The sequence below is a fragment of the Poromitra crassiceps genome, assembly GCF_964638095.1.
Source record: "Poromitra crassiceps genome assembly, chromosome: 12".
Lineage (NCBI taxonomy): Eukaryota > Metazoa > Chordata > Actinopteri > Beryciformes > Melamphaidae > Poromitra > Poromitra crassiceps.
This window is the reverse complement of record NC_139632.1, coordinates 39,695,645-39,713,204: the sequence shown is the minus strand read 5'-3', so window position 1 is coordinate 39,713,204 and position 17,560 is coordinate 39,695,645. Positions and strand designations below refer to the sequence as shown.

Here is a 17,560-nt window from a genome sequence, read left to right as displayed (position 1 = left end):
AGCGTGAGAGAGAGACACAGAGGCCAGCTTAGAAACCCCCCTAGTTTCTGTTCCTCTAAACTTATAATAAATCAACTAAATGTGACACGCAAGGTCTGGTGAAAGGGTAGCCCCGTTATGACTCTTTCCGTGTAGAGTAGACTATGCTACCCTACAAGAGTCCCGTATGCATACATACAGTACATAGACTTGCCTTGACAAGTGTCACAGAAACATTTCAAAGCCACATACTTGAGAAGAAGGGTTCATTGCTTCTCGACGGAGGCGTTTGAAAGCTCCACGCTGCTCATAAATGCCTTGTTTTATCCGAATTCTGTGCTGGCCTGGTGAGATTATTTTTTCCGGGTTAGAGCTCCCAGCCGTCACAGCGCGGCCCAACGGCGCCACTCTGGTCAAAAGCTCACTAAAAACTAATGTCTCCAGCACCGAATTCAGATAAAAAGAGGCATTTACGAAGGAGTACGAGAGTACGAACAGTACGAACATTCAAATAAGCACATATTCAACTATTTTCAGATTTCAATGTATGACACATTGTTTGAAAGTATCAAAAAAAAAAAAAGATCATGGCCTACTTGTTACCCAAAGCACCGGCCAATGGGAAATACCTTCCATCCGAGGACCAACCAATAGGACCCACCGGCGATATATAAGCTCCTTATAAGGTCACGATGCCAGCTCTGCCTGCTATTGGTGATTCAGTCTGCCTCAGCATTCTTTATCCAACCACAGCATAAGTGGATCTAAGTGGATGCAGAGAGGCAGCGAGGTGGACACATCAAGGGGACTTTTTTTTTTTACGGAGAGCAGAGGCGAGAGTTAACGGGCCGAGAGGGGGAGAGAGACAAGATAGGAGAGAGGGGGAGAGAGACAAGAGAGGAGAGAGGGGGAGAGAGACAAGAGAGGAGAGAGACAAGATAGGAGAGAGGGGGACAGAGGAGAGAGACGAGAGAGACAGAGGAGAGAGTGGGAGGGGAGAGAGACACATTTGGAGAGACGATAGAGGGGGAGAGAGACAAGAGAGGAGAGAGTGGGAGAGAGGGGGAGGGGGAGAGAGATGAGAGGGGGAGAGAGACAAGAGAGGAGAGGGGGAGAGAGGAAGACGAGAGGGGGAGGGGGAGAGAGAAAAGAGGAGAGGGGGAGAGAGACAAGAGAGGAAGACGAGAAGGGGAGGGGGAGAGAGAAAAGAGGAGAGGGGGAGAGAGAGAGAAAAGAGGAGAGGGGGAGAGAGACAAGAGAGGAGAGAGGAAGACGAGAGGGGGGGGAGAGACAAGAGAGGAAAGGGGGAGAGAGGAAGACGAGAGGGGGAGAGATAAGAGATGAGAGAGGGGGAGAGAGAGACAAGAGGGGCCGAGAGGGGGAGAGAGATAAGAGATGAGAGGGGGAGAGAGAGACAAGAGAGAAGAGGGGGAGAGAGGAAGTCAAGAGGGGGAGAGAGAGACAAGAGAGGAGAGGGGGAGAGAGAGAGACAAGAGAGGAGAGGGGGAGAGAAAGGCAGGGAGAGGACAAAGATGGTAGAGGGTGTGGAGGGATAGTGGAGGGATAGTGGGGGGGGGGTGATAGGGGTGAGAAATAACCCTAACCCTAATAAATCTCTGACAGTGTTCCCAGGCCAAATTCTCTCTGGAGAGTTATGTTATTATAGATTCCAGTCTGGTTAACCAACCATTTTGAAGAGAGAGGGGTGGGAAGGGGGGGGGGTGGGATGTTGAGGACGGCAGAGACTCTCAACTGGTTTTCCATAGAAATGGAAATTCTTCTCATAGATGAAGTTGCAAACCAAGACACTAGACAACACAGCGTTTGTGTTCATAAAAGGCCAATGAATGGAGCACTTTTGGTGATGCGGTCTGTCATTTGGATTTGCTATACGCTAACAGTGCTAACATATCAGTTTTTCAATTACAACACAGGAAATAAATGACTATATGCCCAGGAAAATCAGTTGCCAACGTCAAGAGCGGCCACCCTGACCTGGATCTGTCTGGAGAAGACTCAATTTGGGCTACATTTTGGAAATGAGTTGGTTGAAGGTCAAATTTGACCTTCAACATACTAAGTAGTATAATTATGAGGGAAAGGCGGGGGGTAGAAGGGTGTGTGTCCTGGTCGCTGCACTAGCGCCTCCTCTGGTCGGTCGGGCCGCCCGTTTAGGGTGGAAGGGAACTGGTGGGAATAGCGTGATCCTCCCACGACGTGCTACGTCCCGCCAGTGAAGCTCCCCGCCGTCAGGTGAAAAGAAGCGGCGGCTGGCAACTAGCGCATGTGTCGGAGGAAGCATGGTGCTAGTCTACGGCTCTCCCCAGATGGGCAGAGGGTGGTGGAGCAGCAGGGGAAAATTGGCCAAGTACAATTGAGCAGAAAATGGGGGAGAAATCAGAAGAAGAAAAAAGAGACAAGTCTCTGCACCTTCATTTAGTAAAGAAAAAGCCTAAAATGTAGTGGAACAAAAGTATCAAGGCTCCTAAAATGAAAATATCCCAACAGAGTTACAAGCACGTTAATACATGAGGACCACTTGCATTTGGTAGGTGGCCTTGCTTTCTGTAAGCCTGGGGGAAATAAGCTTTATTCCTTCATCTGGCATCATTTAGCCCCATGCAGTTAGGCCGGATGTGGCTTTGCTCAGATTGGCGAATGTCTCAACAGGAAGTGTCTGCTCTGCTGCTGGTGGACTGAGTCAGTCGCCGCGCGCCCGCAGAGCTAAAGCGATACAAAGTTCACCAAGTGAGGTTTTGCTGTCTAAACTCTCAAGAAGCCCGCAAAAATGTTGTTTTCTGACCACCCAAAAGGAAATCTAAAGCGTCACGAATATACAGGTTATTTCAAGCTGGCATCCATTCCCCACACATTCTCTACATGACTTCTTCTAAATGTGTTCACTAGTAGCCACATCTGCCCCCCGTAAACATGCATTTTTCAAAGTCTTCGCTTCCACATCTCAAGGCATAACCTGCAGATTGTAAGCATCTGGGTGCCAGGCTCCTACGGTTACATTGTGTCTGCTTGATCTGCAACCTGTTAGTGCAACAGCCAAGTAACTTTCACTGAGAAATCTGACCTGACAACTTCCATGCAGTTTCCTGAGCGTGATAGTTTCGTGGCACAAGACATGACATGACGTGGTGTAATATAGTAAACCTGCCTAACAGCATTTACAGTTGCATGGCAGTCGCAATACGCCAGAAGTAAACTAATCTGTGGAAATACACTCGGTAATCAGCCAACCAGATGCAGGTAATGAATTTATACGTCCATTTATAAATAATTATATTTGAGACCTTCCGGGCCAGAGTGAAAACTCAACAGTAAATTCAATCGCTGTGGTTGTTGCTTGTACTGTATGTACACACTGCCATATTTTGTAGACAGAGGCACTTATGTAAATAGAACTGGGACAGGTTTGACGGATCTCTTCCCTCTGTGACTACAATGCAGAGTGAAAACAGATCCCCACAGATAGGGAAGAACAGGCAGGTGCATTTGTCTGCTTGACAGAATGGCTTTGGTCTTTATTTCCAACGGGGCAAACACACGACATCAGCAAACACTGAAATATAGCATGGCATCAAAAAGGATTACCACAGTGGGTGTGTTTGTGTGTGAAGTGCGTGTTTTTCTTTGTGTGTGTGTGTGTGTGTGTGTGTGTGTGTGTGGCGTAGCGTAGCGTAGCACGGCCCATACATTTTGCATTCAGCGGCGGCTCCCCCGCAGCCTTGGCAGTCCGTTTTTTACGCGAAAGCCGCCATACAGGAGTAGGTGTTCTGGTAATATGGCCGACACAGCAGCATCACTCTCGCCGCCGTGCAGTACAGGCCACCCATAAATCCAGAGGAGAGGCCGTCGACCGCCGGGTCGGTCGCCGCCCGCCACAGCGCGCGCACGTCCGTGGCGTGTCCGTGCGACGTGATCATGCGATCGTAGATGCAGGGGTGGTAGGGCGCCTTGCCCTCCCCCGAAAAGTACACGTGCTCCTGAGCCGAGACCCCCATGGCGCTGGCGCAAATCCCCATGAACACGTCGTCGATGTACATGGAGGGGTCCAGCACCAGCGTCGCCTGGTGGATCTTCGCCGCCACGTCCCCCGAAACCACGTACCCGGCGCCGGCCGTGTAGTCCGGGTAGGAAGGCCAGGGGTACAGCTCGTACGGGACGTGGTATTTGCTGTTTTTGCGGCGAATGGGAGGGGCTCCCCTGTGCACATGCCCCACCCACAGGTCTTTGGCCCCCGGCCGAGCGCGCTGCAGACCCCGCAGGTACCTCACCAGGTTGGGCATGTGGACGAAGATGTCGTCGTCGGCGGTCATGAGGAAGCGGGCGTGAGGGCAGTGCAGGTGGGTCCACTGGAACTGCAGGATCAGCTTGGTGGTCAGGTTGTGGAAGGTGTCGACAAAATCCTGCTGGATCAGGTCCGAGTAGGTCTGGTCCTCCTGCAGCAGGGCCCTCTGCACCCTGGCTCTCCGTCGGGCGTCCGGGTGCACGCCCAGGGCGAACACCACCCTCACGCTCTCGCCCAGCAAAGACCACACGTAGCTCTCGTTCCCCCACGTGTCCCGGATCGCCTGCCGATAAGAGGTGAAACGGTATGAACATTTCATATGGCGATTATAGTGACCAAAATGATCACAGTCATCAGGAGTGCAAATGTTAAAATGTCTTGAAAAGGATTTAAAAAAATAATAATAAAAAAAGCTCTAACACACTCACTGAAATCATTTCACCAAGTTTTATATTGAAAATTATTGAGACTGTTGCTAACTTTAGTTGATCTTCTCTTATCCTTATTCCCTGTACACTCTGAAGTGGACCATAGGCCCGCAACCACACTACACCAAACCTGTTGTTGCGGTTTCTGTAGCAAGTGGGTTTTCACAGGGTGGGGCTGCTAGACCCACACGCCCATTACCCCTAACATACATGTCTGATGGTGGGAGAAAACCAATGCGAACATGGGGAGAACATGCAAACTCCACACAGAAAGGACCTGTATGGATCGGGGTTCGAACCCGTGACCTTCTTGCTGTGAGGCGACAGTGTTAACTATTGCGCCCCTAACTTTAGTCGATGATGGACAGTATTCGCCGTGTTTTTCAAAGCGCTGTAATCAAACACAGTTTTAATGATAATAAAAAATTGAAATGGTATTAATACTAACCGTCGGGAATTTGATCACGGTTTATCATAAAACCCGGTAATCGTTTCATCCCTACCTGCCGACGCTCAAAGTTCTCCGGCGACGATTTCACAAACAGAAGCAGGAGGATGTCGACCCTTCTTCTCCCACCGCCGATACATTTCTCCGGGTGGTTGTGGAGGTACGGGTAGCTCACCGTCCCGCCGGCCGCGCCCTCGGCACCGTCGTGTCCGTGCGGGCGGCGTCGCCCGTGGCCGTTGATGGCAAAGGAGGTGTTGAGGAAGTCGTAGCTGTTGACCAGGTAGCGGTAGGTGTAGGACTTCACGTGGCTGACCACGTGGTGATCCAGCTGCTCCCGGAACACCATCACCATGCACAGCACCAGGCCCGTGGTCAGCAGCTGCACACACTGACACTTCCGGATACGACGGAAATTCATAAACATCGCTAACTACTGCCGTCCAATTCTGAACATCTACGGATTCTAGCAGCACCTCTCAACTGGGTCTGCGTTCTCCCCCTTCCTTCCCTGCTTTTTTGATCTTTTCGCTCTCTCTTCCCCCGTGTCTCCTCCGATCTTATCTCATCCCTCGCTTTCGATCTCAACCTCGCCTTCTGGTTTAACTTCTTACTACCTTCTGCCTCTAGCACTCCCTTCATCTATCTAACCGCCTTGCTTATCATCTCCTTGACTCGATCGTCTGTCTTATTTCTCACCTCCCTCCCTCCCTCCCTCCCTCCCTCCTCGGACCACCTGTGTCCTCTCCCTGATGCCGTCAAGTCCAGTAGGCCTTTGTGGGGCTCTTGAGCAGACTGGGGGCTCCGTTGCAGATCTTCCTCCACGTTTCCAAGCGTCGGCCGCGCTCCCTCATAGTGAGCGGGCTGGGCAATGGCTCAGGGGGAAAGCACGCCAAGAAGCCGTCCTTTCCTCAGCTTGGAAACACCATCCTTGCACTCCTCTTCCTCCTCTCCCGAAGTGCGTGTCCCCTCTCCTCCTCCTCCTCCTTCTGGTCACTGTGCTGCTGGCATGTCACAGGATGATGCCTGTAATAGAGAGAAACATCAGACAAAAAATTAGAGGGATATAGACATTTCACACGTGGCTTCTACATTCTACCCCCATGGGTGCTCCCACAGTCATCTGTATTACCTTTCCTCATTTCATTCTCTATCCAACAAGAAGATTTCCACAGGTTCAAGTCCAAGTTGTCTGGTTTCTGGCTTTGAGAGAGACAGCTTCACTTAGTGTGACTGAATTTCAATCATGGAAGACTAACCTCTGCAGGCTTTAAGGCCTCTACTTCCTACAGTCTCTCATGATTGAAATGTTAATTGGACTGTGCAAGATAGAGCTGTAACGATTAAAGGATTACTAGTCAACTATTAAATTAAACTATTAAAAATAATTGATTATTAAATCAATTTGAGTATTTTTTTTAAGAAAAAATAAAGAAAAGAATATCTGATTCCAATGTCTTAAATGTGAATGTTCTGGTCTTTTTACTCCTCAATGATAGTAAACTGAATATCTTTGAGTTGTGAACAAAACAAGACATTTGAGGATATCATCTTGTGCTTTGGGAAACTCTGATCCACATTTTTCGCCATTTTCTGACATAAGACGACTAATCGATTCATTGAGAAAATAATCAACAGATTAATCGACAATGAAAATAAATTGCAGCCTTATAGTCCAAGCAGGGTTTAAGGATATACATTCTTAAAAGACCCTGGAAACCGAAATCCACAAAAACCTAACTATGTAATGTAGGGTCTTATGTGACTTTTTTTGATGCAGGCATGCTATCGGATCTAGGACAGTGGTTCCCACAGCGGGGTCCTTGAAGAGGCTATCCCGCTGATTTAACTTCAGCATTATATTACTCACAATAGGTTAGCACAAGCACAATGAGAGGAGGGTCTAGGAGTGTCTGTTTTCAGCACAGCTCTCCCTGCTGTTATCTCGCCACCTACTGTGTGTAATTCTGCACCAACAACAAAGATCTTCTCGGAGGATGGTCGTTTAGCCCCAGGGTAAGGATCACTGATATAGTAGGACGTTAAAAGTCTGGTTTGTCGTCAGCAACAGGCAACAAAACATAAATCCATAGCGTTATATACTGGGAGCAAACTCTCCACGCAATGTGCAGACTCTAGTGTTTGTCCTGCACTTGCTCTAGCCTACACATGACCACACACACAATTCCCCTTTAAAAATAAAATGAATCAAATTGATCAAAAGAAAATAACACTCACACAGTTGAAAAAACAGTGCACCAGACCAGAGTTATAAAATAATTAGAGTTGGTTAAGTAATCGTTAAGTAATGTAACAGCCTACATTACGCGTGGGTAGCCAACACAGCTCTTCTAGTTCTCTACCTCTCGGATCAATTGCGCAAAAATAGTCACCAAATAGACGAGCAGGAAGGGGGAAGACAGACGGGATTCAATCAGTGTTGCTTGCATGGCAACCGAGGGCGGCGGCCAGGGGCAAGGCTGCTGTCTGTCTGGGAGACTAAACGACTCTGAAGCCCCACAGTATGGTAGGTAGGTGTTCACAGGGGCGTCGCGGCGCGCTCGCTGGCTGGACGCCCCTGCTTTGCTTAAAGTAGATAAACCAAACGTAAATAACTTTACGCAAAATGTGGAGCAGCTGCGGCGCTTCTAGAACGCATTGCACGGCTGTTTGCGCATCCATTGGATTTGCTGAGGATGGTGCAGCGACTCGTAATTACCACCACGTGTTGGTTGCGCGCATGGTTGTGCGCAGGTCTATATTCATATTAGTAGTCCCCCCCCCCCTTATCATCTTCAATCCATAGGTTGAGGCCACGTCTCGTCATAGACGCTGGTTTAGCTGGCTCAGCCTGGCTGGGGGCGTGGTCAGGGTGGGGTAAAAAAACCCGTTCTATCCATTTAGCAAAGTTAGAATTTAGCTGATAGCCCAGCCCAGGCAGACACGATCAGGGATTTAACCACCGCAGTAAACGGACATCTGAGCAGACGTCTTGTGATCTGCTCTAGAACCCCCAAACCTGTAGTTTAGAGCCGCAGCACCGTCTTTTGGTGAGTCAGCCCATGAGATATATGGGCGGTTTTACCCCACTCGGCGCCAGCTGTTTAACATTTTGTGGGCGTTCCCAGACATGCGGACTGTCTCAATCACTACATTATTAAACAATCAACATATTTAAATGTGTACAAATTGGAACTGTTTCATAAATGGCTTTGAATGTGTGCTTTCTTGGTAGGCTATTTGCATTTATGAATTGTCCATAAAATAGGCTATCTAGGGTCTAGTGGGTCTGTGGTGGTCACTTAAATGTGTGTTAATGTGTGTCTATAATATTCCTAAAGGGACTTAAAGTGTGTATCCTATGATACAGTAGTGAGTTCAAAACTAAGTTAGATCTTATGCTTAGTTTATGGTATCTATAATGTAGCACTGCAACATTCCTATGGAAATGTGTCACTATAATGCCCCTATATTACTACCTGGCCTTTTATTTTGTGGTTTGTGGAATAAGGGGTATTTGTATAGCACCCTTTTAAATATATTATAAGATGACTATAGCGCTTTTTCGCAAGAGTCCATAAAGTCCCCAAATGTATTATGATCAGTTTCTCAGCGCCTTTAGGGGAGTACTGTTCCGTATTACATGTGATGTCGAGCCCGGTAAAGATGCAAATAACTTTGGGGCTGTTCGCTCTACTCTACACTAACTGCATGCATCACCCTGCCCACAGCTGATAACACTATCTGAAGCCTCAGCACATTCACAGAGCGCACTCGCGCACGCACGCGCACACACACACACACACACACACACACACACACAATACATACACACACACACACACACACACACACACATACATACACACACACACACACACACACACACACACACACACACACACACACACACACACACACACACACACACACACACACATACGTTATATTTTCACTGCACTTCAGAATTTGTGATTGCTTTTCTGTATTGCTTCATCTCTGCTATTGATCTGACTGCTGCGCTGCATACTCGCATAGACACACACTCACTCACACACACACACACACACACACACACACACACACACACACACACACACACACACACATGTATATTCTTTGTCAACTGAATAATTTCCCTTTGTTTGATCATATATTACGCTTAGGCCTATATCTCTGGCTAGTTTCCAGCCACTTCCCAACAGTGCGTGAACTGTTTTTTCATACGTCTTCTTGGTCTCTATGTGTCTATTGTACTCCAGTAAAGTGTAAAGCAGGTGCATGCAGCCAAACTAACAAAATAGAAAATGAAGACGTGCTCTCAGGAAGGCTACTGGACTGTTTGATTGACAGTTGATCCGGGGGGAAGTGCAGTGTACAAACACCACGGCAACGACGGTTAGGCACCAAAGATGCAGAGAAAATACCAAAAAACAAAAACAAAAAAAATACAAAGAAAAAAGTGGATGTTGCAGAATACTTTTAAAAAGAGAGAACAACCAGTCAGGGAAACTTCCACTTTTTGGTCTCTTGCTGTCAGGAAGTGGAACGTGAGACACAGAGGAAGCTTTCACCACAGATGTGTGTGTGTTTTTGTGACTGGTTCAGACCGTGACCGTGATCAGTTGTTTATTTAACTTGATTTAACCATAAAGAGCATTGAGATAGAAATCTCGTTTACAATGCTGACATGGCCAAGAAGGCAGTAAAAATCACACGCCAGGGCATGACAAAGACAATAGGGCTGCAAAATGAATCCAATCGAAATCGAAAACGCAGTATGGCTAAGTGCAATATCCAAATGGCAGGAGCCTGCAAGTATTTTGATCAAGGAAAAATGTGCCACAACATAAGATTAAATGAAGCGTTGTGGTGCTACAGAGACGTCCCGGCCTACAAATCATATTGTCCAGACGTAAGGGAACATGCTTGTTTGGTACAGAAGCCCAGTTAAAAATCACATCACATTTGTATTTTATTTTTGTGTGAAAAAGAAATGGAAAAATCGCCATTCCCACTAAAATCGTATCGCATATCGCAATATGATTTTGTTTTTGGACATATCGTGCAGCCCTAAAAGACAATACTTGCAACATAGAAAACAATTCAAACAGAATAAACAAACAAACAAACAAACACATGTGGACAGGAGCAGCTAATGGCGAGGACCTCTTGTGATCTTATGTTTGAAACTAGACAAAGAAATAAGAGGATCCCGTTTTAATAACCCATTGATACCTGATGCAGCATTTGCGTGTACATCTCTCATTTGTGTGCGTATCCCTTTAAGACCGCGAACCGCGTTAACGCGGTTCGCGGTCTTAAAGGGATACACACACAAATGCTGCATCCGGTATCAATGGGATAAGACACTCCCTTTTCCCAGCCTTTTTGTTTTGTATACTGTCATCATGATTGTATACCGTCAACAACAGCGGTGTCCTGAGACCACAACATCTCTAAAAGCAGCCAGTCCAGCGTGCCTGCTATAACCCCTGCGCTCCACCCTATTGAACAGCGAGTGAATGTAAGCGCCGAGCCAGCCAAACGCAGCACAATAGAGGGGCTTTACCCTGGCCAGAGGCCTGACCCTGACCATGGAACCTGCTGATGTCACATAATGGGGCTGAACGCATACTTCCCAACAGCAGCAGCATATTCTGCCTGGTCTGGACACCGCGGTCAACCGACAATAGGCCGCTCTGACCACATGTGGCCAAGCCGGGACACACGCCACGAGGACAAGCCCTGTCCCTGTACTGTAGCTGGCAACAATACTGTTTGTCATAACCAGCAGTGGATAGACTCGTGTAGGCTTAGGCTCCTTAAAAGCCGTAACATTTTCATCCAAATAAATTGTCTGCTTTGCTACTCTCTGTGGCCAGTTTCAGGCAAACGGATTAAACCTAATAGAGCTGAACGGTCACGTGACATCTCTCTTGCCCCGGAAGTGAGTTCCCCATTCATTTTCTCCATAGACATTTCGACAAAATCCTTATATAACGAGTTTTAAGGTTGGAACCAAGCCAACCCATGATCTACTGAATCGTGAGTGACCGTAAGACATTTCACTTGGAACAAAAACAAACGTTATTTTTTGTTTTTGCTCCAACTCTAGCTACCATCTACCTATCTCTAGCACTTTCCTATCCCTAGCTATGGCCATTTCACCACTAAACTCACTAAACGCCCATGACTGGCTGGCTGAATGAATGAGTGAGTGACTGGCTGACTGAATGAGTGAGTGAGTGAGTGAGTGAGTGAGTGAGTGAGTGAGTGATGACTGTCCTGACTTCTCCATATCACGGCCCCGGCGGGGCCGCTGGCCCTGGGAAAAAGAGAGCATTGCTCTCAGTGAGACTAACCATGTGTAAATAAAAGTTTTAAAAAATCATAGTGAAAATTGTGGAAAGTTGTACAACGCCACAGGCAGTTGCTTACATGTCACAATGATTGGATCTGTCTGTGGAAAAACAAAACCATACCGAATATATGTCTGTACAGAAGAACATTCAATCTGTTTGAAATCCATTTGACAATAATGTGGCTACTGGACATACTATTTTCTACCTTCATCCCTGCGTTTGATCCATGTGATTCTATTTGTTGATTTATGATGAATTAGTCCAATGGCTTTTATGTAAGAATGTTTTATTAGGAACACAGAGGCACCGTTTACCACATCACATTGCCCCGTGATATTTACTATCAAGTCTTTTTGGGATTTGATTGAACTGAATTTAATTTAGATTTAATCCCACATCAACGTTTCATGCGAGCGTGCTTTCTGCAAACAGGCTGTGCTATGCAATGAATAAAGCGTTGTCCACTGTACGGCGGAGTAAAGAATAAGTGTTTCACGTCAGGTGACTGACCACAGACTACAGGGTGGGGGATGGTGATGTCATCATATATCCTCCTTATATCCTTATATCCTTATACTCGTAAACCCTATATTATAGGATATAATAAAGGGTTTATGAGTATAGGGATACAAGGAGACGGATGTTAATATTTGATGGCGAGCGGTTCCTCAGGTTTTGCGGGACAGAATGAAGCAAGATCTAAACCAGTGTGAAGAAAACATGAAGAAATAGAATCAGTGTAGAGTAGACTCTAAGTCAATTAGGAGCACTTCCACCAGTTGGCTACTGTAACCCCATCACTCAATTACCCAATTATATCTACTAATTTGATGAAAAGAATGAAATATATACTGGCAATCAAAGTGTATTATATAGTGGAATCCGCTTATAGTCATCATAGTTATAGTGATCATCACCCACTTATATTGATCAAAAAGTTTGGTACCGAATCATACAAGCGGCCAAAAACGAGCCGACGTGATACAGCAGCGATACTTGGTGCATGTCTATCTGTATATGGAGAGAGCGCAGCATCTCTGTCTGTCTATGCGAGACAGATGTGTTTGAAACAGCTGGAGGCCTATAGGCTAACCTACTGTATGCATTTCATAAGTCAATAACATTCAGTAAATAGCGAAGCTGTCCATTTCATCACTTTATTTTTACTGTATATACATGTAATACATATCCAAATTTTCAATTAGATGGTAATCTGCATGAGAAATAAAGAAAAAGAAAGGAAAATCAGTTCTAATGATCATCCGCTTATAGTGATCAATTTGACCCGTCCCAAGTTGATCACTATAAGAGGAGTGCACCGTACCAACATTTCTATTTTTCATATTCAAATGCATCTGTAAAGGGGAGACTCATAGGTACTCATAGAACCCATTCTCATTCAGATATCTTGAGGTGAGAGGTCAAGGGAACCCTTTTTTTTCCCCCATCGCCAAAATGTGGCCTAACTTTGAAGCGTTATGATACCAGAAACGTCAAACGAAGCCCACTACAGCCATTTGATTTGTCTCTGCTCGAGACTGATTCTATTTCTTCATGTTTTCCTAACTGAAACAGGCTTGTTTGGACCAAAAGTCTGTTCAATAAATGACCCACTTGTGGGTCCATGTGACTGTTGTTTACAAGTCCTGCTTGTCTTCTAATTGGGCAGTGAGAACTTAAACGAAGCAAATAGAAAAAAATGCAGCAGTATAAACTTTGATCCACTTAAAATCCAGTGCGGTTCACAGTCCACCAAAGAAAACAAACTGTAGGTGTGATTGCAACCTTACACATACTGTACTAGTGAAATTAAATTATTCTTCCATAACTACCATGCTGTGTGAAATCCATAAGCTCGTTTGCTGGTCAGTCAGCCAGTCAAGGGGAGTGTTGTCACGTGGTTATTTTGGGTTATCTGCGTCATCAGGATTCCCAGCAGTGTAGTAGGGATAAGCAATTTAAACCGTTAGAGAGTTATACAGACAGAAGAGCGTCTATCTCCTTTTACAATCAGAACTCACACAAACATGGCATCCATCTGTGTTGTGCTGTTCAGTCTCTGTGCCAATAGTTGACGCCAGCCTACAAGCATGGAGTCACAAACCATATGTGGAGGAAGTAGTAGGAACTAGTTGCCCTCACGATCGAATGCGCGGCAATACAGCTGTCTCTGTTTAGCTGCTATCTGCCAAACTGATCTGAAATTAGACGCTATGGTAGCTGCTGTATGACAAGGGTCAGATAACAACATAGATAAAGTCCCTGTCAGACACCCTCACGCTATTGTTCATGCTGTATCCTCTCATGTAACAGTGTTTGGGCTGGCGTTAAACCAACCCACGTGTTTTGTTATACGGTATATATATATGTATATATATATATATATATATATATATATATATATATATATATATATATATATATATATATATATACTGAGACTGAATAGAAGGCTGATATCAGCACCGTATATCAGTCTAAGCCTAGTGAACACCGGCCATGCTACAGTACGTTACACATGCTTTGTAACAAATTGAGCCTGTGGGCGGTTACGTTTCTCCATTCTACTGTACCACTAACTAAGCACTGTGGCCGGAGACTAGCCGTTTTTTGAAGGGCTTTTTTCCCCAGTAGAGGAGGTGCCTACAAAACAGACATCTACCAGGTTGTTTACGGCTCCATTCGGCTTCCATGGAAGGGTGTTGTCTCTCTCTCGTCTCTCTCTCTCTCTCCCTCTCGCTGGTTAGGGTGACGATCCAGCCCCCACATGGGGACCTGTCTGGAACTCTGGTTCCTGCTCGACAGTATATATCAACAGGTGCACCACGCTAAAGAAGTGCTTTGTGTTCGAGGGGAGTGTTGAACTGTCTCAGTTCATCGTATTGACACTTAACTCTCTCTCTCTGCCCCCCCCCCCCACACACACACACACACACACACCTCTCCCTCTCTCCCTGCCAGTCTGTTACTGCAAGCTGACACCTTTAGCCTTGAACACTGTAAGGTATTATAGACTTCCAACACCCCTCTCACCTCACACACACACACACACACACACACACATAAGCGCGCGCACACACACACACACACACACACGCGCACACACACACACACACACACACAGGACACACTTCTGTGACTTACTTACTTGTCAGGCTGTTTGCGAGTCCACGCCACGTCCAATCCTTCTCTTCTGCACTGTTGTTGTGTAAAGAGCGTCTCTCTCTGTCTGCATCTGCCTGCCTGCCTCTGTCTATCTGCTCCGGCCGGCTGCTGCTTCTGCCTCACTCTGTCCCACTACCTCTCTCTCTCTCTCTCTCTCTCTCCCTCCCCTTTCATCCTCTCTCTCTCTCTCTCTCTCTCTCTCTCTCTCTCTCTGCCACTTCACTCTGCTACGTTCTGTCTGTTTTCCCCTCTTCTTTCTTTCTTTCCTTCGTCTTCACTCACTCTTTCCCCTTCTCAGTTTTTCTCAGTGGCCCCAAGCGTGGCTTCAAACGACTGCTCTCGCTCTGACTGTCTGTCTGTGTGTGTGTGAGTGAGGGAGACAGAGAGAGAGTGAGTGTGTGTGTGTGTGTGTGTGTGTGTGTGTGTGTGTGTGTGTGGGGGGGTAAGTGGGAGTGTGTTAGAAAGGGCGTAGGAGCCACTTAGGCCTGAGGGGGAGGCCCTACCTCTCCACCTCCCCCACCATCCCTCCCACTTTTCTGAGCTTCATCTTTTACAATGGTAGCCTACCGTGTTACTAAGCCAGAGTGTAAAAGCAAAGTTTACAGTGCTTTACATCATTAAGGTAAGGTACGTTTACAGTGCTTTACATCATATAAGGTAAGGTATGGTCCCTGTGGGGAAACTCTTTGTCAGTGAGATTCATTCATGACATAACATTACATAAAACAGCATAAAAGATGACATCGACAAATGACAAGCACCAATATATCAGTATTTCAAAAATCATTGAAGTGATATGCTAGCTAGTCTAACCACAGTGCATTAAATATTAAAATAAGTAAAGGTACACTGAATAGACCCGCTGGGCAGAGCAATAAATAAATAAAATAAAATGCCGGTCGCTGCATTAGCGCCTCCTCTGGTCGGTCGGGGCACCTGTTCAGGGTGAAAGGGAACTGGTGGGAATAGCGTGATCCTCCCATGTGCTACGTCCTGCCGGTGAAGCTCCCCGTTGTCAGGTGAAAAGAAGTGATGGGCAACTGCACATGTGTCGGAGGAAGCGTGGTGCTAGTCAGCTCTCCCCAGATCGGCAGAGGGCGGAGCAGCGACCAGGGCAGCAGGGGGGAAATTGGCCAATTACAGTTGGGGGGGAGAAAATGGGGGGAAATATGTTTTTTCTGTGCGTCCGTTGCATTAGCAAACCAGCAAATGATGCGAAAAGTGGTTTACATACAAGAAACTATAAAGAAAATAACGACACATAGACACCCCACACGTTCTTCAAGTTATTCATATTCAACTGCCAATAACAGACAAGCCTGGATTTGAAAAGAAAAGACAAACCTGTTATTTGAACCAACATAAGAGGCCGATGCTTAACGCCCTGAGACAAACTGATGTCATCTTTTGCTGAGGAGAAAATAACTGGAGGGATAAATGTGCGCTAACCACTTCATCACAAACAACTTCAAAGTGCTGCTGTCCATTAACAAATAAATCAATACTAAATCACATGGGGTCGGAAATTGCTGTTGCACTGCTCCTTTATGAGCCGAAACTTTCAAACATATTGCAGTTCTGGACAGCTCCATCAGTGATTTATAGCACTTCAGCCGACGTCCTGACAATAGTCAGTACTGTCAGTACTGACAATTCTGGACATACTGGTTACTGGACATTTGGTTATTAACCACGCCCACTTTCATTGATCATGACCCAATTTCATTGGTCAACTTGGTAGGGGTACGTGGAGGTACTACAGGGGGTACCTGAGAGAAAGGGGAAAATGTAAAAATCATGAAAATAAATTAAATGTTAAAATAAATCTGCTCAGGAGGCACTAATTGCAACTCTTTCGCTCTATTTCTTATTTTGTAATGTTGTATTCTTCAAAAGGTGGGTTAGTTTTCTAAGCAAAATGTTGTAGTTGGGTAAAGGGGGGGTACATGGATTCATGTTGATAGAAGTGCAGCAGATAATTGCATATTTCAGAAGGATCGTTCACTTTGTGATGCAAGCATGACATTTGGCACAGATACTCTTCAAGGTGCACTCTTTTGAAAAAGGGCGCTGGCCACTCAGAAATCTGGCCGCCCTTTTTCAAGATGGCTTCCACGTGTTGTACTAAATGAGCATGTAACCTATGTTTGGTAACATACAATGTTTTATGGGTCTCACATTTCTTTATTATAAGTGTTATTTTTGTCATAACTACTATGTGAAATGCTGTAGCAAAGATGGCGTGCAAGATGGCCACCATAAAACTAGCTGTGATGATATCTCATGATCTAAAATAGCCTACATAGAAACCCAGTTTTTGGGTCTATACATAGGTTTTTGGGGTTGTGGATTCCAATAAATCTATTAGTTTTCTTGTCAGAGCACAATCTAGCTTAGTTTAATAGAGTGAATGTCAGCGCGCAACCAGGGCACACTGGTGACATCACTGCTGTGGAACTCAGCATGGGGTTCAGTGTGAGCTGATCTAGTTTTATTAATACTGTGATGAATAGTGATAGTATAGGTTGGTGTCCCAAATGCTGTCTAACAGCCCCCAATCAATTAGCTAGTAATAATAGTAAGTTGATGTAGCCAGATAGCCTAAGGTGACCAGATTTATCAAATGAAAATCAGGGACATTTCACACACACACACACACACACACACACACACACACACACACACACACACACACACACACACACACACACACACACACACACACACACGTCATTCACTGTGCCCCTTTACAAAACATTTGTCAATGTCAATGTGTTCTCCAGCAGCATTGGCCTGGCCTTCTGAGCCTACAGCACCAGATGTTTTATGAAAAGCCTCAGATCTCACAAAGTATTTTCCGTAGAGTCCTGATTGCTTT

The 17,560-nt window shown here is 45.9% G+C and overlaps 2 protein-coding genes across 2 annotated transcripts in view; one reads left to right on the top strand and one right to left on the bottom strand.

The window, feature by feature from the left end:
• Nucleotides 1-17,560, top strand: part of mcf2l2 (MCF.2 cell line derived transforming sequence-like 2) — a gene marked incomplete at both ends in the record, with an annotated part of 194,736 nt that overhangs the window by 104,321 nt on the left and 72,855 nt on the right. The gene's annotated exons all lie outside the window — the stretch shown is intronic.
• On the bottom strand, nucleotides 3,494-5,866 carry LOC310785921 (lactosylceramide 1,3-N-acetyl-beta-D-glucosaminyltransferase A-like). Its single transcript, XM_083647100.1, has 2 exons — nucleotides 5,211-5,866; nucleotides 3,494-4,562 (listed from the first exon to the last, which is right to left on the bottom strand). Exons 1-2 carry the CDS (start codon nucleotides 5,577-5,579, stop codon nucleotides 3,732-3,734), a joined length of 1,200 nt encoding a protein of 399 aa, XP_083503226.1. The 5' UTR covers nucleotides 5,580-5,866; the 3' UTR covers nucleotides 3,494-3,731.

Bases quoted from the DNA above. Each gene is read 5' to 3' on its own strand.
- LOC310785921 (XM_083647100.1), bottom strand. From the start codon at position 5,579: ATGTTTATGAATTTCCGTCGTATCCGGAAGTGTCAGTGTGTGCAGCTG. The intron at 4,563-5,210 runs GTAGGGATGAAA...TCTTATCGGCAG, and splicing joins AGAACTTTGAGCGTCGGCAG to GCGATCCGGGACACGTGGGG.